Below are 26,686 nucleotides of genomic sequence, written 5' to 3' on the forward strand. Positions count from 1 at the left end.
TACCTAGTAATTTAAAAGAAGTACACAGTCATAACCAGTGTATATGCACCACATGAGATATGAATGTTTGCTGTGTGGAATTTGAGAAACGGTGGCCTGTAACTACAAAAAACGCTTCTTTATGAAATACTTTCTATTTCAAATGCTTCAACAGCAGTTTACATTTGTATGAATACAGTTTGTTTATTAACCTGAAATCCATAATCCTTTTTCTTATATTATTCTTTTGTGTGTGTGTCACTCAGCTGGGACCCAACATCAAAGAGCTGTTCCGTCTGGTGGAGGACTTTGTGGACGTCATCGGCCTGAGGATGAAAGACTTCCAAGACATGTATGAAGTCACCGATAACCTAGGTCAGCCTTATCTCCATCACAGCTATCTCTGCTCATCAAAAGAAACTCTTATCACAGCTCTGCTCTATTCTCTGATGATTGATCTCCATATCTACTGGAAATACATAGGAGGCAGGAAAAAGGGGGGGGGGGGTGACATTTCCTGTGCCCTCACTCAGAACTCCTTCATATCATCTATGTTTCTATTTGAGCTTGTCACAGATATACAAATGAAATACTGGTGTGTGTGTGTTGGCCAAAAGGTGAGAAGTATTACATAAATATAAATAAACATGAACATACATGTGATAAAGACATGTACTTTTGAAAGCTCACAGTTTGTCTGTCCATTAGATCATTAGAGAGGATGTCACACAGACACAAAAAAGGAAATTATAAATGAATATCTAGAAATGGTATTTGTATTATTTTGACTGCATACTGATCAAAAAACAATAATACAATATTGTTGAACTACATGAGTAATTTTATAAATATTTATATGGGATGAATTTGATTGAACAGATACTCTTCTCACTGCAATTGTCACGCATTGATTTGGCTTATTGGTCTTATTCATTTAGTTTTCTGTTGCTGCTTTTGATTTGATCTAAAGTTTATTTTGGTGCTTTCAATGCCAGACACAAAGAACACCATTGAAATGAAAGTGGTAAGGAGAACCAAAACAAGCTTTGGGTGACGTCCATAGCAACAGGCATTATTTGATGCCCCAGCTAAAATAAATGAATATTTCGTAACGTTTGATCAATGAACAGTTATTTCACTCATGATGTGATTGGTCACTCTGATGGAGCATCATTTCTATGATATTGGAGACGAGTAGTGGTGGTTCAGCCACGTTATGGATTTACAAGTACATCTTTTTTAATTCAGCTGCATATAGTCTGAATGGCTTATCAGCATTTCACTCAATCTGACTCCATTTGTTGAACTAGTTAAAAAAAGTGAGCCAAGATCCTTATCTACAGTAGCACCTTTTCAATGTGACGCCTTTTCAAGTGAAACCTTCACACACACACTGTTACTGCATTGTGAGTCTCTAGCAGGGGTGCCCAACCAGTCGATCGCGGGTAGATTCCCAGTCGATCGCGAGATGTGTCTAAAAATATTCTGTTTTATCGTTAATGTCCTATAACATAATCTTCCTGTGCCAGAATAATGCACTTGAACGCATTAAAGCTTTGTGATTGGCCGGCGTGACCCCATGGTTCGGGGCGTGGCTGGTGGGCATTGGGCACTAGTTCGCTGAAGTTGTCCGTGTCAACAGGAGTGACAGTCCGCACACACACAAGACCGCAATTATGGCAGAAGCAAAAAAGCCCAAAATATATCATTTTCACTCCGAGTGGGAGGATGATTATGTTTGTATCTATTCCAATTCAAAGTCCATCCGTCTCATCTGCAATGCGAGCGTGGCTTTATCGAAGAAGGGTAATTTAGGAGCGGCATTTCAAAACAGTGCACAAACACTACGAGACGGAATTCCCTCCTGATTCTGCCCTACGCTCCCAAAAGGTGAGGGACCTGAAAGGACAGCTAAATGCACAGCAGTCCATTTTCAACAGGCCCAACAACAAGAGCAAGGCTGCTACCATAGCATCTTATCGTGTCAGTCACGTTCTTGCCAAACACATGAAGTCTTTCAAAGATGGCGAAGTTGTGAAAGAAGCATTCCTGGAGGCTGCCGACGCGCTTTATGGGGACAGTAAAAATAACAGTAGCATTTCAACAGGTTTTTGATATAATAAAAACTCAAGTTAGATACCGTTATTAATCAGCTGTAAGTTTTAGTTTGTTTGAACTTATTCATTATAATTATTGTACAAAATGGTATAAGAATGCAAACTTAAATGTATTATAGTCTATTATCAATTCAGGTTAAGAAACTAGTATTGCTTGCATCCTATTTTAAAGGCATTTCTTTTTATACTCTACTAAAATGCAACAAAAAAAGGGTTTGATTCTATTAATTTTGACTTTTTTATTGCACTTTGGCAGCAGATTCCTGTGTAGCTTCAGATCTGAGTTGTCTTATTAGTAAGCCTAATTTATACTTTTGTAGCAACACTGTGTAGATTAGAAAGAGGTAAGATAAAGGATCTGCAGTATTTTATGAAGTATTAATCGTACAAAGGTCAGATCTCGGCAGACTGGCAACTTTAAAAGTAGCTCTCGGTTCAAAAAAGGTTGGGCTTTGATAGACTGTATACAGGGGCGGACTGGCCATCGGGACGTTCGGGACGAATCCCGATGGCCAGTACTGAAGTGGTCCGGTCGGACGAGGTGGGCCGGTCGGATAAGTCACTAGCACCCCCCCGTTGATAATTTACTTGCGGTACTTGCTGTACCGAGGTGGGCCGGCGGTACCGAAGTATATATGTATTTTAAATCTACAGCAGTATTTTTCCTCATCAGTTGCTGCCCCTGAGTTTTGTCCTTGTCCATTATATATAAATACAGTCAGATTCCACCACTTCATCATCCCTTAAAGTGGACCTATCATGCTATATTTAAATGATATATTGTAGGGCCATACCTATATAAGGTATATTTATACGTTTCTGTTTTCAAAATACCAAACAGATCATGCATTTTAGCCATGCCTCATTTCGCTCTATGTGCTGTTTGCTGTCTACGGGGCTGATTATGTGAGCTGCAGCTGACCACGCCCCCCTGCAGGAGAGGGAAGCCGTGCTCTGATCAAGTCAAGAGGGGGAGAAAAAAAGATCTCTGTTCTCCGTGTTTTATTATATAGAGTCGTTATTCATTTGTTTTAAAGCTCAATAAATAACAAAGAAGACCTTTGACCGGCACTTTTCTAATATTGTCCGGAAGATTTCAACTTTAACGGACATCTTGACCGGCGAAAGAAACTGAAACTGAAACTCTGCCGCACGGTCCCCTCGTTCCTTGGAAGAGGCGGAGAGGTGGGTGTTTGTCATCTGCTGGTGGACTAACCGGAGAGAATTACAGTGCTTGCCTCGACGGGGAGGGATTGCATTGAATTAAAGCAGCAGGAGCAAACGCTTGCCTCGGGGAGGGAGAAAAAAAGCCACAGCGGAGAATAAACAGAAGGGTAACCATGGTAACTATGGGCGGGAAGTCTTCTTCGCTGCTTTTGTGGCAGACTACAGCGCCACTTACAGGCCTGGCATATGTACTACAGCGTCTCCAGCGCTTTCGAGCGGCAATGGCCGGCCGTGGCCCAACCCCACATTCCCCTGATAGGTGGAGAGTTGGCCCAATAGCCGTAGCGCCACTTCTGTGACGTCATAGAAGTGTTCAAATCTGGATCAGTTTTTATCAGATCCGTTGCAGCCCCTTTTTTAGAGATTTGGGTATGGAGGAAAATAGAGAGGGTTGTGTTTTCTGACACTTGGTGAGTTCCCTGGAACACCGGGGACACATATTCATGTATACAAGACGTACAAAAGTGCATTTTGCATGATAGGTCCCCTTTAAGGAAAAGGTCTGGTAAATGATGAATTACTGGAGAACACTGAATAAAACATGTTTTAATACTATCGTATCCAGCCAGATGGCACGACTTCTATAGCATTCTATTTCTGTGGCTCAGTATCTACAACAAGAGAACAAACCCCGGTCAATATTATGATTCCCCAGGGCCGCAGGTCCAGCAGATCCACATTTATAACAACCTGCTGTCTGCTTCCATTGCCCACTCACTGTAAACGCTCTGTTTTCCTCAAATAGGGGGAAAACATAGTGCAGTCATCACAGAGGCTCCGCTGCTCCCTGTGACCTCCAGATAAAAAGGACTTTGAGTTGAGTCAGGGGAGAGTGTGTGGGAATTGGGGCCAGATGAGAGGTCCTGTTTGTAGCGGGGCCACCTCGCTGTCTGGAGCCCAGCAGCCGCCCACACCTGCAGCGGCCCCTCCCACTCCATGAGCAGAAACAAAGCGGCGCACATCGTCTGCCAACATGGAGTCAGATCAGCTTCCTCCTCAAACTCATCGAAGTAGTTAGGTTGTGTAAGACGAGGAGACTCATCAACTCCAACTCTGTCTGGGACTGATCTGGATCTACTTCTAACAACATATAATGATAGGATACTATAGTACAAGGATGCATAGTAGTTGCAGTTTTTAAATTAAATTAAAACGCATTTAGTTTGACTTCTCTTTGGTGATTTACTTTAATGATATGAACCAGAAAAGAACCAATCCTGTTTCTGTTGCTTTTCTGTTCGACATATGTAATATTCAAAGCTGGAATACAAACAGGGCAAACCATGGAGCTACCCAAAGCTCAAGGCTTTATGATGAATTCATTTAAAATAAGTTTTGGAGAATTATGCAGATTATAAACTGACATGATAAGAGCTTCAAGGTGAAGGCCTGTCTTTCTGACATTGTAATAGAAACACATCTCCCATCAAAGTAAATTGTACTATTTGGTATTTAGCTTTTATGTATAATTTATTTTGTAACAATGTTCCTTTTTACTTTACTTTGTTTTCCATATTCATCAGCATACAGGTCAGCTTTATATCTTGTTATGTTTTGCAGTGGCGAAGCGTGTCTATCACAACTGGACCTTCTGTAGACACAAACACACCCGCCGCCGCAAAACATCTGATTGGTTGCATTACTTTTCTAACACAAAACCACTGAAATGCGTAGTGCATGGACCGAGAAGGACAAACAGATCAACGTAACACTGTAATATTACAGATCAACAACACAGATACCATTCTCATTTAATCATTTTACATACATTTTATTTATATAATTAAATCGATCTTTTGTTTGTTTTATCTGAGTGTTCCAGGGTATTCTCTGAATACCTTGAAGGACCTGACGGTTCGCCACTGATGTTTTGTCATTTTATATAGCTGACATTTTTATCCAAAGCAACTAACATGCACTGAAATACTGTAGACGTGCCAACAGGAGCTATTTGGGGTTGCCCAACAAAACTTCAAGTGCAGGGGCGGATCAAACCACTGACCCTCTGATTGGTAGAGGAGACAGCCATTCACCCCTGAGCTACAGCTGCCTGAGTGCAAATCCATGATAACTAACAGCTTGCACGTTTTTATGTTACAGTTTTGAGCGTCCACAAGCGCCCGGTGGTGGGTCAGGCCGACATCAGCTTCCCGATGAAGGGCTGGAGGGGCATGGTTGACTGGGCCCGCAGCTCTGAGGACAGAGTGATCATCCCCAAGAACATCCTGTCCACCGGCAAGCCAGGTGAGAGACGTCAATCTGCATCCCACTGAGACATAACCAGTGGCCTTTTCTCCTGGAGGCCAAGGGAAGCCAGGCTTCCCCTGTTTTTTCGGACTGTAGTTATCATTTTAATAAATGAAAAAAACACTTTGTTTAGTGTTGGTAATTCTTCTGTGCTGTGTGTTGCTGCCATCTCTCCCCCATTCTCATTGAGTATTTTACAAAGAGTGAAACAGCGCCCCTCTAGATGTTATGGTGAAACAGTATATTGCACTCACTGTAAACTAATGTCATGGTCGAGAGGAGGCCAGCCGAAATTGGCATCCCTTGGTGAAAAGAAATGGAGGGATTGACCAATCAGATGAGGCTACCGTCATGCCCCTGCCAACCTGTGATTAGTCAGGGCCATGCCAAGGGAAGCCAGGGGCGGGTGGCTTCCCTTGGCATGGCCCTGACTAATCACTCGAATCAAATCGCATCAACTTCGTACTGTCATCACCGCCGTTAGCAAGTAGCAGCATTAGCAAGTGCAGTTATGGAGGGTGGAGATTTAGAGTATTTAGTAAAACATAATTTTACTAAACTTTCGCTACTTTTTTACTTTTGGGCTAAGGACTGAGCTAATTACAGAGACGAGGACTGCTGCTGCACTTGCCGTGTGTTAGAGAGGGAAGAGAAGGTGGACTATCGCATGCAATGTTTCTGCACATAACTGTTTTTGAAGTCATGTGTTCCATACACGTAGCCTACTGATACTTTGATGTGAACGTAAAACTTTAAAGGTCTCCTGATTTAGTTTATGAATGAATGCTTATTTGTTATTCATTACCAAATCTGCACTGCGCATTAAGCGGCTGGTTATGCATTTGGGTGGGGGGTTAGCTGCATACATTAATAAGAAAATGCATACATGAATAAGACGAGAGAGTTTCTGCGGACCTGTCGGTTAGATAACAGCTGTGTGCAAGTCCTGCATCTGTATGATACACATTTGTGTAAAATGATACCGGGCGCTGTAATAACTCATCTGGTTACGTTTGACCCCCCCCCAAAAAAGGGACATCGATTATTGGCTTCCTCAAATGTTTTCCCCACGCCACGCTACTGGACATAACATACTGAAGTAACAGAGTGTTTGACAAGAAATTAGTATTTTTGATCATTAATAAATGTGTCTTCTGAGAGCAAAACATTCCCACCTAAATATATTGGTGCAGGGAGGACGTGGGCAGACTGGGAAGATGGAAACATCCCATTGCTCGCAAAAGCAATGGGATGTTTCCATTGGTTTTCGATACATTGCAGAAAAAAAGCTCAGTGGAAAACACACCTTTATAATACTTGCACATTTTGTTCCGCAGGATAATTTCCACATATTAACAACATTTTAATGGTTTTTGAAGAGCACAGGCAATCACTAGAAGTAAAAAGCTAACGATTGAGTATAAACAAACTACATCACGGTCACATGACTGTGCATCTCCACCGCTAAGCTAAAGGGGGCTAATGTCTGGAGGGATGATTCAACAAGGGAACCTGATTTTGTAAAATGCTAAATCCTTCCTACACCACTATACTGCAGCCCTATCTGTTTCAACGTGCTTCAATGTGTGTTTGACTTGATGTGTGTGTACGTACGTGCTCGGTGCATTCGTTTTAGAGGAGCTGTCTAGAGGAAAAGAGCAGGCATAGGGAACAGCAGTTGATTTATGAAAGAGTGGTAACTGACATTAAATTGTAAAGAAGAGCGCCTCGCTCACACGTTTCAACCAGAGCTGGTTGTATTTAATGTTGAAAATAAAACATGCAGGAGAATAAACATTTCATTTTTCATCCCCCACTGTTCAGCAGCTGGACAACAACATTCCTTGTTGTATTCAATAAAGCCAGTTAGTTTCATACAATGTTAATACAAAGCCCATCTGCCTAATCATTTGATGGTGTTGAATTGCAAACAGGAGCATTGCATACTACTTTTTGCTTAAAGAAGAGGGAATAATAGGACTCTGTGGAAAAACTGAGAATACAACAACATAAAATGTGTATCTAAAAATGTTGAAAATGAAATATTGCTACCTTCCATTTAATGTCATTGTAAATGGAATTGATTTGGTCTCTGGAAACAACTGCTAGGCATTCAACATCTGTTGACACTAGAGACTAAATGTATTATTGAATCAATAAAATATGTATTAATACAATACAGAAATCCTTAGCTGCTGCCTTCAGCCTTACACAGGAGCTTACTGACCTACCCTTGGTAATTATTGCTCATAATCTGAGACAAACATGTATCAAATATGTCACAGAACAGGGTTTTGTGCTGAATTATATTTGATAAGGGTTCCATGCATGTGTACACTTAGTGTTCCCTTTATAAAGTATGCCTCTTGAGTCAAATGCAATCAACGCTTTTGTCATAAAGCAGACTCTCATGTTTTCTGTAACGTTAGTTTTCGACCCTGTCATAGAGGTATTAATAAAAGCATATTTGAGCACTGAGGTCAAAGTCAGAGTCTTGGTGGACTGCTTCATGCTGAGAGGCGCTTCTAAAAGTCTGCCATGCTCATATTGTACATAAATATTGAAATGATGGCTAATAAAGTGAAAATAGACTTACTCACATACATTACAGTTGGTGGTATCTAGTCAAGTACGAGGCCCTATTATGCCTATTGGGGTTTTCCCTTTCCTGTAGTGTGTCGTTTTTTGGTGCATGTAAATTGTCTGCAAAGGCTAAAATTCCTATGTTCCCTCCAGAGGGAGTTTCGACATGTTGAATCGGTGGGCAGTCGGCCAAAGGCTGTCGGCAAAATAAATCACTCTGATTGGCTGTTCAGCTTAGCGAATCAGTGCATGAGAAGCGAAACGGAAGTGAGGGACCCAAACAAACTATTAATTCATTTACCTCCAGCTCTCGACACAGGTTCTGGAAAGCCCCATGAGCTTCTCACTGTAGAGTGAAAATGGAACACGCACTTTATTGTTGTTTGTTTATATCACGCAGTCTGTTCTTCTTCTCTCGGTTATCACGCAGTCTGTCTTCCGCTTGTTGCCTCTTTTGAATGACGAATACACACTACCGCCGCCTGCTGGTAAGGAGAGTTATTGCCACTCACGCATGCGCAGTTCGTACGTGCTTCTTGGCCGTCGGCTGAAGTCTTTGCGGTGTGTTCCAGTGCGACACATGGCCAAGACGCAGAGACGTGAGGCGACACAACAGTCGGGGGTCCGTCTGTGTCAGTTCTTTGGTGTCAGCTTGGTGTGTCCGGGCCTATAGGCTAAGGGGCGGAACATCTCTAAGCGGTTGACCAATCACAACAGAGCCGGCCAGCTAGCCAATCAGAGCAGACTGGGCTTTGGTTTCAGACAGAGGGTGAAAAGAGGTGCTGCAGCAGTATGAGAACATTAAAGCATGGAGATACTGATATGAACCTGAAATAATAGAGCCCTTTTAAGTAAAGACTTCTTTCTCTGAGACAATTTTAAGAGACCTAACAGCAATTTGCCTCGAACACCCTTAATTGGACTGCGTTTAACCAAGAATACTTCCTTATTAAATATATCTGGCATGCTGACTCAGCGACGATCAGTGGCAACACGTTAACCAAGCCAGCAGCTCGGGGATCCCAAGACCTTTTCTAGTCCAGATTGATACATATACAGTGTAATCTTGTCAGAGCGTTCTGGGTCTGCACCCAGTTCTACTCGCAGGTGGGGGTGCAGAACACCTCCACTGTGAGGGGAGCAAGAGGCCTCCTTATCAGATGACTGAAAGTGAAAGAAACTCATTTTAGCTGCTTGTATCCTCAGTGGAGTTTCAATTACTTCCTGAACAGGTGATGGTTGGAATATAAATAAATAGGTCAATCCAGAGCTTTATCTCCAGGCTCCACTGTGTTTTCATCACAACACACCAATCTGCCTGTTGCAGGTGACTTCTTCAAATGTGTTTTTGTTCCATTGCTTGAGCACCGCAATCAAAGCTTCATTCACAATCATTTGTATTGGAGTAATGGAAGACATTTCTCAGTGAAAGAAAATAGTTTGATATTGAACTATTAGTGTTTATGTTGGCTTACCTTTGACCAAAGTTGCCATGCATCAGTACTGTATTACAACTGATTGCAGACCGCCGGTAAAACGTATTTTAATTCCATGTAATCTGGAGTTTTATAGCATCAATCAATATCAATATTAATGTTGTGGAATTTTGTGGTGGCAATATTGCTTTATGAGTTGTAACACATTATGAAGGGCAGCAGCAGCAGCTAGTCTCCTCTCTATGCAGGTGCTGCCGTTTCTGTCCATGAGCTGTTAGCGTGGGTCCGTATCATAAGAGAATTGTGTCATGGTGGTATTCAGTAACAAAGTACATTTACTTAATTTACTTGTACTTTACTTGAATAGTTCCATGTACGGTATACTTCTACTCCACTACATTTCAGAGATTAATATTGTACTTTTTACTCCATTACATGTATTTGATAGCTTCCATTGCGCTGCATCAATCATATGAAATATAAAACACATTTACAGTAATGCATTTAGTCATACAGTGGGTACATTCACCAGCTATCAATCTGTCTAATACTTGAATTAGCTCTACCTGTGCCAGCTGCATGAAACACAATAATGCATCAGTAATTATACTCAAAACATATAATGGATATATATTATTCTGGAATTGGCAAATCTGCATAACGAGTACTTTTACTTGATGTAGTTGAAGCTAATACTTTTTTACTTTTGCTTAATTAACATTAAGAATGCAGGATTTATACTTGTAACAGTCATTTTACTCTTTGTGTTTCTACCTTTCCTTAAGTACAAGACCTAAGTACATCTTCACCCTTGTGTTTTATCGCTCGATAAATAACCCCATGCCAAAACACTTTTCAAAAAAGAAAAGCATTGTAGCTCAAACGAATGGTCCTCTTATTATTGACTGGTGGCTTTATTTTCAGTAGCCGGACGGGTTATTTATCAGTCGGGACATTTACGACCATAAAAGACAGCCCTGTACTGCTAGTATGCTAATGAGGCCGTCACTCCTAATCAGGAGTCAACAGGAGCCAATCAGGAGCAATTAGAGACCATTTCCACCCCAGCTGGGGGAGCGTCTCCACGGTGACTCCAGCAGCCAGCCTCTTTATGCACACAGCTTGGACGTGCTTACATGGATCCAAGCAGCACTGTGACGCCTTGTTCACACTGATGCATGGTTCCCTTCTCACATCCCAAGAGCATTCTTTAGAGAAAAGAGAGAAATGTGTTTATTGAATGTTTCAGTGTTTGGGGGGTATACAGGACAAATGGGATGTGCCTTCTCTTTACAGTGTGCAACAACAATGACCTACATTCAATCATCTCTATTTGTTATTGCAGTGTTTTTATTTAAAGTGCAAAATAAAAACTGTGTCTATAACTTTTAAACAGAGAAAAACCAACATCTTGTCATTCTGTATTAGCTGCAGAGCATTTGCTATGAGGCACTTTAGGAACAATGCAGTTTAACACACAATCAATCATTCAAACTGTGACCCCAACCGTGACAATACATCTGTCTCCCTGTGTGGTGTTTATATATTATTTAAATGTACTGCAACAGGTAAGACTTACCTCCAAACTTCAATGATTGATGTTGTTTTTCTGCGTGGTCTCTCCACATGGATTTACTCACACACCAGTGGAGGCCTTAGTATTAAAGGGGCTGTGTGGAGTTATTTTGTAGGCAGACATAAGTTCAAATGTGTATTCAGTGTTCCTCACCGCAGTGTGCATCTTTTAAAGAGGACATGTCAGGCACAGAAACCTACAACACAACAGGAAAGGGAAAAGCTCCAAACGCATAATGGGGACTCTTTAAGTCTGAGAAATGTTTGGAATACATGTTGTTTTCCATTAAGCATTTGTAAAGCCAATTCTGTAAGCACTTTGTATGCAGCACTAATAACACGCATTTCGACTTTCTAGAAATGCACAAGGTTACACACTCGTAAAGAAAAGGGCTACTACATAGTGCAACTAGCAAAAACTCTGCTTGAACCTTTAAGAGGGTAACAGTTCAACTGTGAGACACTTGGCATTCTCCTAAATAAGCCCCTCGTTTCCAAAGATGCTGATGTCATGTGCTGTTCCTTCTAAGTGCATAACGATATAATAAAATGTACAAATGCGATGGTACAAGTTAAATGAATTTAGAGACAAAGTAAAATATTCATCTGTATTTTTAGTTTTAAACTTGACCAAAATTCAGTTGTTTTGTTAAAGCCTCCATTAGGAGGCAATGTGAGAAAACTACTGCAAAGTTCATGATGAAAATCCTATCTGACGGAGAAGTTAAATTTGTATGATGTTTACTCCGCTCTTGGCATGTGTGTTACTGTTAGGAGGTAATGGAGTATATTAGGTAAGCACAAGTGCACACTCGCTTTTAAAGGGTTTTCTAGTCCACTTCCTCTCACCACTAACTGGTTTAGGAGAGCCCCCAATACGGCACATTCTATCTGCAAAGTGAAGTGTGTTGAAGCAGCAATTTGACCAAGAGATATCATGTGTTTCAGACTTTATGCCTTGTCATGAAAATGAGCTTTTCCTACTCATAACATGTGTGAAGCCATGTGAGTAATGAAGCTTATTCATGACCACATGCATGAGCATATTCACACAGCATATGCAAACAAGTATCCATTCTCACATTGTGCAAATGCATATCGACAGACACTTGGCTAGGGACTGTTTCAGTTCTCCTACGCAGACATATAACTTATTGAATCACTGAGGAAAGTCCCTCCAGGCTTAGTGTTGTTGGGCACAGACAATCTGGCTGAGCATATTGGATAGGCCAGCCAAAGAGAGGATGAGCAGGACACATAACACTCCATCCTCCTCACACACACTAACACGTCTTGCTTGGTTCCCCCCTGATGCCCATGGGAGCTCAGCTGTTGCCTGGGAGCCTCTGCCTGGCACGCTGATCGCTCTCAGGCTGCCACAGTGTGCTGGAGCAGAAGAGCTGGATGTCTTCAGATGGCCCGGCAGATGGAGTTGTGTTTTTTTCGCCTTTGACACTGTACCCAGAAAGAGGAGGCATCTCCTTGCCCCGGGGCTGTGTGTGCCTTTACATAGTCCAGCAACTTTTGACACATTTCTTCCGATGCTGGCACTACTCTGTTGTCTTGCAGCAGAGGGAGCTCACCTGCAGGGGGCTGCAGCAACATGCAGAGCAGCCAATACATACTGTGAGAGTCCTGTAGATGTTTGGGGATTGTGAACGATCACTAGTCCAAAGAACTCCAAAATGAGACAATAGTGCATATGTTCTGAAGCCACTCAAGTGAGCCTGGCAGCCAGGCCATTGGATGATGTGAAGGGCCTGGGTATGCAAAATCATGGGAGTGCAAGTAAAGGTTGAGATCATTTATTTTATTTACCCAAATTATATAATATTTTTACGATTGGTTATAAAATGAACAAAGATTCTAGAGCCTAAGCATAACTAAACCGAGTTGAGTGCTCCTCGAACCGAGACACAATGATCTCCTCTCCAAATTGCAAGTTTTAAAGGTCACCTATTACGCAAAATCCACTTTGTCATGTCTTATACATAAACATGTGCAACAGGGCTGAAACAGAGGGGTGTATGGGATGCTGCAATGATCTGTTTGGTGTTTAGAGCCAAACACTTCAGAGACATGTTTTGTATATATCTGAGACCTGTAATATATTGATGCAAAACAGTATAATAGGGGACCTTTAATAACCATGCTGCCCAGTCAATAGTTGAGTACAGGGGAGATAAGCCCTTTCTTCATTAAAAGAAGGGGAGCTTGGGTGAAGTTGCTCTGTGAACTGAACACCCCTTGGGTTTCAGGAGAATGGCACGGTCCAATCAGACGCACATCTGCTGAGGCAGGTGTGATTCAGCAGCTCTGCTGCAGGACACTGAAAGAAATTGGGTTAACACTTTATATTTACTGGATCAAACAAGTTTGCGTGCAGTAAGATTAGTAAAATAAAGTGGGTTCCAGTTTGTGTGATGTTAAACAGAAACAAAAAACATAACCTTTAAGAGGTGTTGGTTGTGAGTTACAGCCTTTACAGAAGACCTGAAGGCAGTATGATGTAGACCCAATGCGCTGACTGAGTCAAGTCCAAACTGTCCCTTCTTTCACTTTTCTGGAAGGAAAATAAGTTGCTGTTTTTACTTTCTTAACAAAGTCTTTAGGGTTTTAAATAGATGCAGGCCATATCGACTTATGTACAGCATGTGCCAAATGAATAGATAACCAAAGTGGGCCAATACACTCTGATCTGAGATTAGCCATGCTAGTTACTGCCTGTTAGCAGGATTGTTGATGTGAAAGCACTATTGACAGAGTGGTCAGTACATTGAGAACACAGTCAGTCCATCCCTCTGTCTACTGCTGTTTCATTCACACTTCCATTGGAGTCAGCCCCAATCTACTCACACCAGACTCCTCTTGTGTGTAATGCTGTGTATGCCTGTCATTTTAACAATCATTTCACTTGCATTCTGTAACTTTATCAATATCCATCTTTACATAGGCTAACAGTAGAGATTTATGTTACTTTTACTACTGTTCAAATTACATTGGGTGTCTGAATGGTGGCTTTCACAGTTCCAAACAGTAGGATGGGTTGAATGCAGTAATACTGTTCTGTGTGCATGTGTGTCAATTAAAAGTAGATTTGATTCAAATCCCAAATCTGAACATCATTAGACATCATATAATGATGTGATAAACGATTGGATCGTTTTACTGTTATCTGGACTGGAAGCCCAGAGGAAAGTTCAAACATGTTGAGATAAGCACCTCTGTGTATCCACTCAGAGTGTCTTTACTCCACCGCTGGAGTTTAGTCCATTCTCCTTTGTTTTATTATTTGATTTATTCCCCAGTGTGAGCCCAGTGTCAGGCTCCGCTGCTACTATCTGTCACTACAGAGATTATTGAAATAATTTGTCAGTTGTATCTGTATATGTATATATGTATATGTATATGTACATATGTATGTATCTGTGTGTTTGTGTCAGGCTGTGAAGCTGTGGAAGTGTTCATAGCTGACTAGTCATGTAGGCCAGCTCCAGTGTCAGAGCTCTTGGTGGCTGGAGGAGTGGAGCAGCCTGGCTGAGCTTCTCCTCTGCAGCTGGCCTGTGAGCCAGCAGAGACTGAACCGGTTAGTCTTTCCAACACTCCTGAAACAACGACATTAACCTTCCTGCTCTGTGTGCTTTTTGTTTCTTCCCAAACAGAATCAGACGAGTCCTCCACGTTTGTAACCGGGATCGTTCTGTACAGAAACCTGGGCAGCATCCTGACTCTTCAGAGGTAAGACTGCTGACACTGAAAGATTAGACACTGTTGACTTATAGTTATTATTGTTAACCAGTCATGAAGCTTGATTCAGGGGATTTGGGGGGTGTATTCCGACATGGACACCAAGGAGCACAAATATAACCGAATGTATTTGACAGGTTTAGCGCACGAGAGCACTGGCCGCAGTACAAGGAATACCTAACAATGCAGGACACAAAGTATATATGTTTTATGTTCTAGGCTTGTTAGTCATTAGTGGTACAATAAAGGAAGGAACGCTATGTAAAACAACTTATTAACTAAAAGTCTACCTACTAACTTTCTTTTAAACTCTCCAACTAACTCAGCAGACCTTGAAGTTTTTTTAAATATCTCAACAACTTCTGGATGTATGCCATGACACTTTTGTACAAACACTCATGGTCCCCAGATGATGGATCATACTGACCTTGACCACTTCATTTTCTATTGCATCACCTTCTTGTTGGCATGATGGTTTAAGTGAAATTCTCTGAAAACTACAGATTCGTACAGACATTCCCTTTCCACTCAGGAAAGTTTTAATGTATGTAGTGATTCCAACATTTTTTTTACCTACAAAACAGACCAATCAACCCCAGCTGTTCTTTTGATTAACCTGTTAAACTAAAATAAACATAGTAAACATAATATTTGCTGAATCATGTTGGCATTATCATGTGTGTACGAAGTGTTTTAGCCCACACACCACTGTGCCCAGTCTGTCCTCACAGACCTGCCAGCATAGCTCGAGTCTCCCAGTCTTGCTTTCTGTTCCAAGACAATTAGACTTGATATGGCTTGGAGTTTAATATGGGTTTATATATTTGTGATCTTATTATGTGTATAATAATAATAATAATAATACATGAGACTTGTATAGCGCTTTTCAGGAAACTCAAAGACGCTTTGACAGAGAATTAAAAAAAACAACAACAAAACAAAACAAAGAAAAATACAAAAAGAGATAAACAAAACAGAAAATAGGGGGGGGGGGGGTCAGTGGTTGAATGCAGTGTTGAACAGGTGGGTTTTGAGTGATGTTTTGAATGCTGTGAGGGAGGAAGAATCTCTGATGGATTGGGGTAGTGAGTTCCAGAGGGTGGGTGCAGCAACGGAGAAGGCTCTGTCGCCCCAGGACTTGAGGTTGGTCCGGGTGGGGGGGGACAGGAGGTTGGCAGTAGCAGAGCGGAGGGAGCGAGTGGGAGTGTGTCTGTGGAGGAGGTCAGTCAGGTAGGATGGAGCCAGGTTATGGGGGGCTTTGTATGTCATCAGGAGGATTTTGTACTGGATTCTCTGGGGGATGGGGAGCCAGTGGAGCTTGATGAGGACGGGGGTAATGTGTTCACGGATTCGGTGTGGGTGAGTAGACGGGCGGCGGAGTTCTGGATGTATTGAAGTTTGTAGTATCAAACATCCCTATGAGTTATGCCGCTGAGAGGCTAAAACTTGCTCTTCGCTGTGACGCGTTCCATACAAGGGTCCGTACCGTAGAGTTCATGGTGTTTGATAAAGACACAAAACAAACAATGTCCAACTCCGGACCACACGGTCAATAGAAAGGAGCAATTCTCTTCTCCTCTTCATCATACACAAAGACGGCATCCCACAGGTGACCTACATACCAATAAACCACACCCATGTGACAATTGTCGGAAGTGATAACCATGAAGAATTAAACGTGCTGTAAATGGAAATGAAGATTATAATATAAATAATAAGCAATGGCAAAAGAAGCGTTTTGGCTCCTACAATGTGGTTGAAAACAGATAGGCAGTGAAAGGCTTGAGAGACAGGAAGAGAGATATATGGACGAACAGAGGGACAATAATATGTTGTATTTTCTGATCTGATGCCTCTATGAGCAGTACAACATTGTCAGAGCCTTCCAAAAAAACATTATAAATCACTGTAACATACACATGAGTTAGTTCTCTTCTATCGGCATTGTCTGGTAAGATCCTTTTTAGGGTCTGAGTTGAGGTTAAGCAAAGATCATCGTCATAGTTGGATCAAACATTGACTATTGGTGAGTAAGTAGAAACAACTGCTGTACTCCTGTGTGAAAGCCGAGGACAATTTACACCTGTCCAGAATCAGGGCATTTAAAATCCGTCCTGCAGTGAATGTTCCCAGTTAAAAAAGGATTTGATGCCAAACAGCAGCACACTGGCAGTGGGTGGCCTCATGTCCGTCCTTTACCTCCATGAGGAAATGGATTTGTTGGGGGAAGTTGCTGCTTGCATGATGCTTAACATACATTTTAGAACAGCAGTATGTGGAGCTCAGTAATCATGTGTTGTGCTTGAATGCATGCATGATTCTGTGAGTAACAGCCTGCTAAATATGACTGTGCTGGTAAGGATCATTATGATAATGTGGTAAAAGCACATAATGAGCCGGTACCATAAGGGAAGAGGACATGAAGCAGACCTCTCCCTCACAGGCCTCCCACAGGTTTTTCTAAATCTTTGGACTGTTGCTGCTCTCCATATTTCCACTTCAAATAAAACGTTATTTATAGAGCACTTTTCACACACAAAGGTAACTCAAAGTGCTTCACAAACCAAAAACATGATGAGGATAATAGTATTTCCCCCTTCCCTGGTAATTATCACAGTAACACATAGCTTTGTGATTAAAAAGAGCACTTAAAGGTGTCATGGCCATTTCCACTGATCATAATTCCATTGTTGAGGTCTACTAGAATAGATTTATATTGTGCATTTTTCCAAACTCACATTGGTTTCTCATACAGCATCTCTGTAAACTACGTGTATTCACTGAATTTCACTCTCTGCCTTTAACGGCTCGTTGTAGCTCCAATAGCTCCAGCCCCCACCCTCCCTGTGAGCACAGTGTGCTCTGATTGGTCGGGACGTTGTGAATCGCGCTGAGCTCTGTGGAGGTGTTGTTTCCTTGTTTAGCGATACACAGCCAAACACAGCCAAACTCATCCTGAGCACACACAAAGTCACAGCCGAAGTAAAAACAATAAGTGTGGCTTGATATTGAGTAAGAAAAAGGTTGATAAACGCTGTGAGAATGGGTCTGCAGAGAGAATGGGTCTGCAGAGAGAATGGGTCTGCAGAGAGAATTTCGCCACGATCCCAACTGTCTGTTATCAGCCTGCAGCCAGGGAGGAGAAATCAGCTGAGCTGCCTGCTCCCTGCACACAGATGTGTGTGTGAGGAAGTCTGTGGATTGGTCAATTTGGACCAATCAGCGGGGGCTTAACGTAACGGCTCCGCGGACGTAACGTAACGGCTCCACGGATTGGTCCATTTCGTTCCGGGTACGGCTTGACATCATGCCGTACCCGGAAGAATCAAATGGGCAGTGACGTATCTCCAACGAGGCGTTTTGGGGAGGTATTTTCTGTGTTAGAGTTTTACTCGCTACAGGGTGTACTTTGAGGGTTTTGACTCTGCACACCGTTTACATGCATAAAAACCTTCATAACACACAAGGGGACGGGTAATAACCGGAAAAGCATGACATGTCTCCTTTAAAACCAATGCATGTTTATAAATAAAAAAATAAATAAAATAAAATGTACAATACAATTACAATAAAATAAGAATATAAATACAGATCAGCTAAAACCAAAATGAAACTTCACTCTTTTCTCTTTTCATCCTTTTCCCCCGTATTGCCTCTGCATTGATTCCCCTCCTTTAGGTAAAGAAGGGAATAGGAGATGAGTTTGAGGAAAGACAGTAGATGACACAAACATTTAAGTTGACTGATTGTGTTTTTGAATGAGAGGGCGATTGTGCGTACAGGACACACTGATGATGTGAGGAAGAGCAAAACGGAGCATGGTTTGTTGAACACGTTTGTCCGACTGGAAGCTTTCGCTGTCAGAACTTCCAGCAGCAATTCACTTGTTCCTGATTGTCTCATTCCACATGATTGATAGTAGTACCTATGAAAAGCAAAAATTGAAATGCATACTAAACAGTCGAGGAGAAAAAGGATAAGCTGTTGAAAAACAATGTGGACTGCTTGAGAAATTCTCAAACTTGTTAGGTTTTACTTAGCAGGAAGGATTATGTGTTGGCTCTGAAGCAGAGCACGCACATTCTGCTGAGCTCATCAGAGGCAGATACATCAGAACATCTGTAGCATCTTTTATTGTTGATTCAGCAATTAAGGTGATTTTGATGCCTATGTATAAGCTGACTGAATTGCAATGCAGCCATGTCAATCTGCCCTTTCCAACTTCACACGTGTTTCATGTTCCCTTCGATGCAGTCGTCTACGGATGTCATTGGGTGTTTCTCAATGTCGAGTAAAGCTGCTCCAGAGCCACTATTTCAAGCATACTACGTCATCGAGTGCCGCCGAAGGACTGTTCCAATGTCCAGCATACTTGGAATTCTACGGAGCCCGGCGTACTTCGTAGCGAGACATTTCGAGGCTGCACATGTGTAGACTCCGCGGTCTTAAAATCCCCACAATGCTTTGCGCATGGAGCAATTTCCCCAAATCTGTGGCGGAAGATGTAAGGCGGGGCCTCTCATATGACGCACACCTGCACACTTGTTAGCCTGTTCCACTCTTTGTTTTCCGAATGCCAGGAAGTATTCTTGCCTCGCTTCTGAAGCAAGTGACTCGGAAGACATGTGCTACCAAGCAAGCGTACTCAACATTGAGAAACACCCATTGTTTGTGATCAGTGATTTAAAAACCTCTTCTTCCAAAATGTTTAACCACACTACCTATATGGCTTGAGATATTGCAAAAAGTTGATGGTATATCTTTCACCACTTTGGTCCATCTTGAGTATCTCAGCAGCTTAGATAGTCCTAATGTCTTTGGTGACCCCTCGACCTTTCCTGTAGTGCCTACACAAGATGTTTTTCATTGAAATGTCTGAAAAATTGCTATAAAATCTGACTCATACTACCTAGAACAAATATCCGTATGACATTCATGTTGTCTGAAATCGCATATAGCACCACTAGGTCAATATTTTCACCTATCATGTAAAGTTGGGTTGGAGTCAATACTTTGACATTTATTGGATGGATTACTATGAAATGTGTTAAAGTCATGGTCCCATTGGGAATGACCCTAATGAAGTTGGTGACTCACATATATTCATACAGTGAAATGTCTCTTATCAGCCATTTGGAACAGATATTCATCCAATAAAATATATTTGAATGACTTGGGTAATCCTTCGTCTTTTTATCTAGCAACATCATTTAGTAAAAACTGTTGCTGTGCAAAACTCAGTCATCAGCTTCAAATGTACTTTGTTTAATGCTAGTTGGCTAAAAGTAGCGTGTAAACATACTAAGTTGAGATGTGCACATCTTGACTTGTTCCTCCTTTACCTCTGCACATTCGCATTGTCCTTCAGAGCTAATGCTATCATTCCACAGATCACCCACTGATGTTTTCCTTCCTCCCTCTAGAAACACCACAGTCCTCAACTCCAAAGTGTTATCAGTGACCATCAAGCCCACCCCCGCCTCCCTCTCCGCCCCGGTGGTGGTTGAATTCTCTCACCTGTACAACGTGAGTAGCTTTTGTCTTCAATATATTGATCTAATATGACATGATGTGGTATTACCGGTTATCTTTCATGCTGATCATATATTTGTTCTGCCCCCATCCATTAGGGCACCACCAACCAGACGTGTATATCCTGGGATGAGAGTGACAGGTGAGTTTTACAGTTTTGGTGATTTGTCTTTTGATCATGCTAGTAGGTCTTTTGTATGTAATCCTAATCATTGTACCATGCGACATGGAGGATCCACCTATTCTGATTCTACCCCATACTTGAAATTGCCTGTATTATAGCTTCTATAATAGCTTCTACATGATTCTTCTTGTTGATCCTCTAACTTTATGACAATTTAGTTAGCCGGAGTACGCTGCCACTAACCAATATTCAGTAACTCCCTGTTTATACATCTGCCCTACACAAAATCTATATTTTTCCAGACGTTTTGTAATTGTGACTTCCTCTTTCCAAACGGATGAACCTCAATGTTTCGGATAACATGATTTTTATCATTTAATGCTAAAATCAAACCACTTAGATTTGCATTAGATTTGCCAAAATAGCAGAACATATCACTATATATGTGTTTCTTAAATGCATACATGAAAAAAACGTAATGGCATAATTTGATGTCTTTCTTTGCAATGGACAAATCAGGGCCAATATTCAGTCTTGTTCTTTTGCAATTGAAGGTAAATAGACTATTTAAATGATCTCATATCAGAGGAATTTGGCACGCAAGCTAATTAAACTGCTTCGTTCTAAAAACCTGAGCTTACACTGGGTTCTTGATGAATGTAATTATTTAGTGGCATATTGGCGACACACTGGTAGTTCCTGGTACTCCATGGAGATGTTTTAGCATGTTCCCTCTGAAAGCTCCATGGCGGCCCAGAGTGTTTTGTATTGAAAAGAACAGAGCACTGCTCCCAGATGAAAGGTGCTGATTGTTTGAAACAGCTCCGCAGCTCTTGTCTGGCAAAGCGCTAACCCCGTGCTATCACTGCTACGACACTGATGCAGCATGTGGAAAATGAAAAGTGTCGCCCACAGCTTTCCTCTCCGTCGCAGCCCACGCACACACACCAACATGTTCCAGAGAGCAGAGCGGAGTCTGAGAGAGAGAGCGTGGCAAGTGTGGCAGGAGGCAAGAATACATATTGAACAGTTTGGTCTTACTGCTTCTGTGGCCAGATCTAAAATCGCTGCTCATTTACTCCTTGCTCACAAGTGCCCTATTTGTTTAAAACAAGAAGAAAGTGAGCATGTGTGAGCGTGAGCACTGAGCGGAGTAAAGAGTGAGGGAGAAGGAAAGAGGCAAACATTTGGAAGCCTTAATGCAATGCAGGTCCAGCATTTGCATTTAGATGGAGGTGAAAAGCAGAACATCCACCGTTTCAGACCAAAAATGAATACGAAGTTTGGCGTGGCACATAACAGACCTGCAGCAGGAGAGAGTCTGAAACATAGAAGACATTTGAAGGAAATAAGAGTCGATACTGAGAAACTGAATGCATGATATCATTCAGCCCTAACAATGCAAAGGTATGAGTATATACAACTAGTAAAACCAGTTTGCCAATATAAAAGTGTTTTTCAAACTTAGATTTCAAGTTAAAATAGAATTTGCGTTGTATTATGTCAATATAAAGTTTCATATTAAAGGCGTATTTTCAATGACTCAAAAAGAAGCTGGCAGGTGCAAATGATACGATTTAAATATGTTTACTTGAATCTAACATTTGTGGGCCTGCTGTTGTAGTTAACATATGTTGGCATTTTGTTCTTAATATAATGCACAATAAGGGACAATTTGATATAATAAAGTGTGCTGTCTAATTGGCCTTTCCCAACTCACCTACTCTGCTGCTATAGGCTTTTGTTTTGAAACAGCTGCAGGAAGTATTGTGTGTATTTTCAGAAGTGTGTCAATTGTTTGATTCGTTTGAAACAGGTTTGAATACAAAAGTGAAGATAGTGATTTGGGACATTTCAAAAATGTCCCAAATTGGGATCAATAAAGTACTTCTTATCTTATAAACAGTATGTCATGGAAAGCGGAGAAGGGTGAACCTAAATGCAGGAGAAAGATTATCTTCACACAAATTCATTATTTTTAAGAAATGTAACTAAATCACAAGCAGAATAGAACATAACTTAACAATGTACACCAAACAAGAATCCAGGGGGGGGGGGGGGGGGGGCTTTTGTGTTAAAGATGGAATTAGTGCCTTTTATGGCAAAAGAAATGTTTTGCCATTTTATTTGTTGGACATATTTATGTTCATTACACACAGTATGTAATGAAAACCATAAACATGTGCTAATTGCTAATCGGAAGTGTTCTACATCCTCTGAACGGTTATCATTAGCTGTATGATCATCACTTTCTCAGAATGATGTACATTTCCACAGCACTCTATTTCTACTTAGTCGTCTTAAGCCTCAGCACAGGTGATAGCTGGGGCCGGGGGCATTATGTTTTTGGGTTGACTACACTTGTCCCAGTTCCCTGAATGCAACATCTCAAAACATCTGGAGGGAATTTCAAAAAAAGGTTCACCTGGACCTGTATAAAGTCATTAGTATTTGGTAACACAAGGTTGAAGGTCAATGTCACTGTAACATGACAATAGTTATTTGGATGTTGGCCATAACTCAAGGATCCGTGCGGTAATTATGATAACTTTACACAAATGGCTTCAATCCAAGCTCAATGAAACTCAACAGTTTATTGGGCAGATATTTCTCATTAAAAGCGTTCTAGTTTTGTCGTTCTCTACCTTTTCTTTGTTTCGTTGGCTTGCTTTGTTACGGAGCTGTAGAACGTTTTGAGATTGATTGACAGGAATTGCAAACACTGTATAAATTCAGAGCAGCAGATTAGTGAGGACGACATGAATCTGCTGTTCGCTGCTAACGGAGGTAATGCTGTAGAAATGTATTTTATAGAACAGACTGCCACTGCCTTTATTTGTTTTCAAGATGCCCTTTTTATCAAAGCAAGGACAATGAATCTAATCATTTGGCGTGTGTGGTTCGGGGGGGGTGACACGTCTTTTCAACATTACAATTCATCTTGGACAGCAGGCATGATTAATGAGTTCATATTTGGGGGAGAAATTGGAAACTGAAGAGGCGTCGGCGTGTTGATAAGAGACGTGGAGCAGCAGGGCTTCAGTCTGCTGAAACTGATAAGAGCCTCAGCAGCTCCTTCTCTCCTCTCTCTGACATCAGCTCTGAGATGTGTTTAGGTTCATCCCGTGTTTTGTAGTTCCACCTGTTGGCTAACTCTTTATGCTAGTTCTGTATGAAGAGTGTAATAGATGTGTCCGGCAGTGGCTCAGTAAGTAGGGGCTTGGACTGTGAGCCGTAGGGTCGCCGGTTCAAGTCCCCAACCAGACCTAAATATGGAGTGTGGTCTGCTACTTGGAGAGGTCCCAGTCCACCTCCTGCCCTGCCGTGGTGCCCTTGAGCAAGGCACAGGACACCCCCCCCACACCCGGGCGCTGTACAATAGCTCCTAGTAGACTCCTGGTACTAGGATGGGTTAAATGCAGAGAACACATTTCACTGTGTGCTGTGTGCTCTTCATGTGAGAGCATTATAGAGGGGTTCATCCCTCCCATTCTATTCTATGTAATACCATGACAGGAAATGAAGAAAGAGAAAGATGGTGAACAGTATGCAGAGAGGTTTAAATTAATTGGAATTCATCTCATGTAACCTAACCCTGAACTATGGTGTTTAAAAAGACACTAAATTGCATTTTAGATTGTTAGTAACTTCCTCAGCCTTTCACTTACAGTATACAGTACATCTTGATTTTTAACATGGAAAGACGGACTGTACAGTAGAATAATACCTCACCTGAAATGGACTATTATCCACCCCACAAACATTATGCATTACATGAATGTAAACAACATGTTTCTTAATACTGTGAGTCATGCTCAGCTCTCTGAATACACTGCACACATGTCTGCATAGCCCTCTACTTTAAAATATAATACACTGCAGTATGTCATTTATTGTCATATTCATTGTACTAGGTGTTTTATTTTTTTAGCTTTTAAGTTTCTTTTGTATATTTAAATTTAAATTTGATGTAAATACTTGTTTTTATAATTTTTTATTGCTAAATGGTTCTTACAACTTATTTTCTTATATTGTTTATGTGTAAATGTACCTGGCAATAAAGTTGATTCTGATTCTGACACTATTGCTTATTAATAATGTGTGTAAATGCACAGGCCCGTGATCAGATGCCATTACCCAATACGAATGAAGGTACAAACCTCTTAAACCACACACACCTGCACTGACTGCAGTCAATGAATTGATGTCATCACTCCAAACATTGGAGCCTGTTTGCAGGGCCTTCATTCCTTATTAGTGTTAAAACTGTTATGCAAGCCCATTGACCCTTAAGCCAATGTTCTACTTAACGCATTGGCAAGTTCATAAAGGTCAGAGTGACGTACATGTTATCATCAGAAGGTGTATACCAAGGCTCTGTGCAAACTCCAAGTACTGACAATCCTTTCAGAGTGTGGACAGTCCACAGCAAAGTGGGAGCAGAATGATCTTCTGTGCATAGAAGGAATGCAGCCGGGTTGTTTTTGCAGTTGTCTGTGTCCATGTCTGTTTGGAAGTATAACCAAGAGTGTAGTCTTATCCTATTCTTTAATGGGACTTTTGCACAGGTACTAAATAAGTGTCTACCAATCAGAGGGTCAGGGATTTGATTCCAGACCCTGTAGTGTCCTTGGGCAACATACTTATCACCAAATTGCTCCTTTAGGCATGTCTAAAGTATTAAAGAGTATGTATATTGCTTTGGGCAAAAGCGTCAGTTAAATGAGATTGTACCCTATTATGTACCCTATTATGCAGAAACTAATATGTACATATGGTTGTCTTGCAGACACCAAATAACTATAGCTGCGACTGAAAACATTACTTTCAGATGTGGATCACTTTGAAGAATCCTTAGCAGAGCCTGTACACTGAAACTGAAATGGTTGTGTGCTTAAGAAACATTTTTGTCAGACAGCAATTTCCTTAATCTCTTTATCTAATGGTTGTAGATTAACTCTTAATGTGTGTCACCAGGAAATTCAAGTCTCTGAATGAACAACTAATTTTGTCACATCCCATCATCATCCATATGCTGCTATTAAAGCTGCTGGCAGGCAAAGACCCTGCAACATTTAGAGAAACACTGCAGCAATAAGAGAGGCGGAGACACTTCTGTGCAGGCTGAGCATTGTTTACCAGACTGCAGTACTAACTAGCCTTCGTTCTGATCATACAAATCACGTTGGCTGTCTCACTTCATTTCCAGAGTCAGGCTGATGTGAAGGAGCTGCCGCAATTCATCAACCATTTTACAGCTGACCACCAATCTCCATCAGAGGCTGTGATACAATTATAGAAGTGAGGTGAGGTTCAGTGGGCTGGGGCATGTTTGTTTACAGGTACTTCTGAATAGAAACAGGCTGAATTACAAGCAACACACTCCATAACCATCTCATATGCCAGCCCAATGAATACCTTGGAAATGTTCTCCTACACTTGAGTGACTTTAGTGTATGGACAGTTGGAATTTAATAAAAATATTCAGTATCTAGTCACAATCCTGCTGCGTCCCTAAAAAGGGTAAGGCACACTAATGCCAGGACATAAGAGCCTCTTATTACCATGGTAATGTGAAAATATTAGCTTTGTAAATAATTAGTTTCTCGAAAAAGGAAAACTTGAATGTCATATTTTTGGTTTTTTTCAGCTCATGGTTTTGATAGAAAGAATGTCTTGTATGTGTCTGCCTGGATTTAAAAAGTTGGGACATTTTCTTGACCATCCCTAATGGGGTTCGAATAGACAAGACTTTATGTATATTATGAAATAGTATATAGTATAAAAGCAGAAGACTGCATTCATTCACCACTTAGTCTCAGTGCAAATATCTGTAAACACAACAGTTAGTATTGCCTGATACATTTGTGATTGGGAAAATAATATCAGACGTATGCCTTCAGAGAAAGAGCTCTTTATTCACTCTCCTTTAAGCACCAACTCCTGAGGAAAAGACAAACCAACAATCTTACTCCTTAGCTGCTAGGGACATCACTGGTTTAGCAGCTGGTTAATGACATGTTCTGTCTGTTTGGAGCAGGGGTCTCCAACACGTCGATCGCAAGCTACCGGTAGCTCGCAAGCCCTCAATAAGTAGCTCGCCAAGCAAATCCAAAATG

The 26,686-nt window shown here is 41.3% G+C and overlaps 1 protein-coding gene across 1 annotated transcript in view; it reads left to right on the forward strand.

Moving 5' to 3' along the window:
• adgrb1a (adhesion G protein-coupled receptor B1a) overlaps positions 1–26,686 on the forward strand; it is a 108,173-nt gene that overhangs the window by 44,062 nt on the left and 37,425 nt on the right. The window contains exons 12-16 of the mRNA XM_034149330.1: positions 246–354; positions 5,424–5,567; positions 14,827–14,902; positions 20,335–20,437; positions 20,542–20,585. Coding sequence (XP_034005221.1) covers positions 246–354; positions 5,424–5,567; positions 14,827–14,902; positions 20,335–20,437; positions 20,542–20,585 — 476 coding nt within the window. The remainder of the gene's footprint in view (positions 1–245; positions 355–5,423; positions 5,568–14,826; positions 14,903–20,334; positions 20,438–20,541; positions 20,586–26,686) is intronic.

This window comes from Trematomus bernacchii, unplaced genomic scaffold (genome assembly GCF_902827165.1).
Source record: "Trematomus bernacchii unplaced genomic scaffold, fTreBer1.1, whole genome shotgun sequence".
Lineage (NCBI taxonomy): Eukaryota > Metazoa > Chordata > Actinopteri > Perciformes > Nototheniidae > Trematomus > Trematomus bernacchii.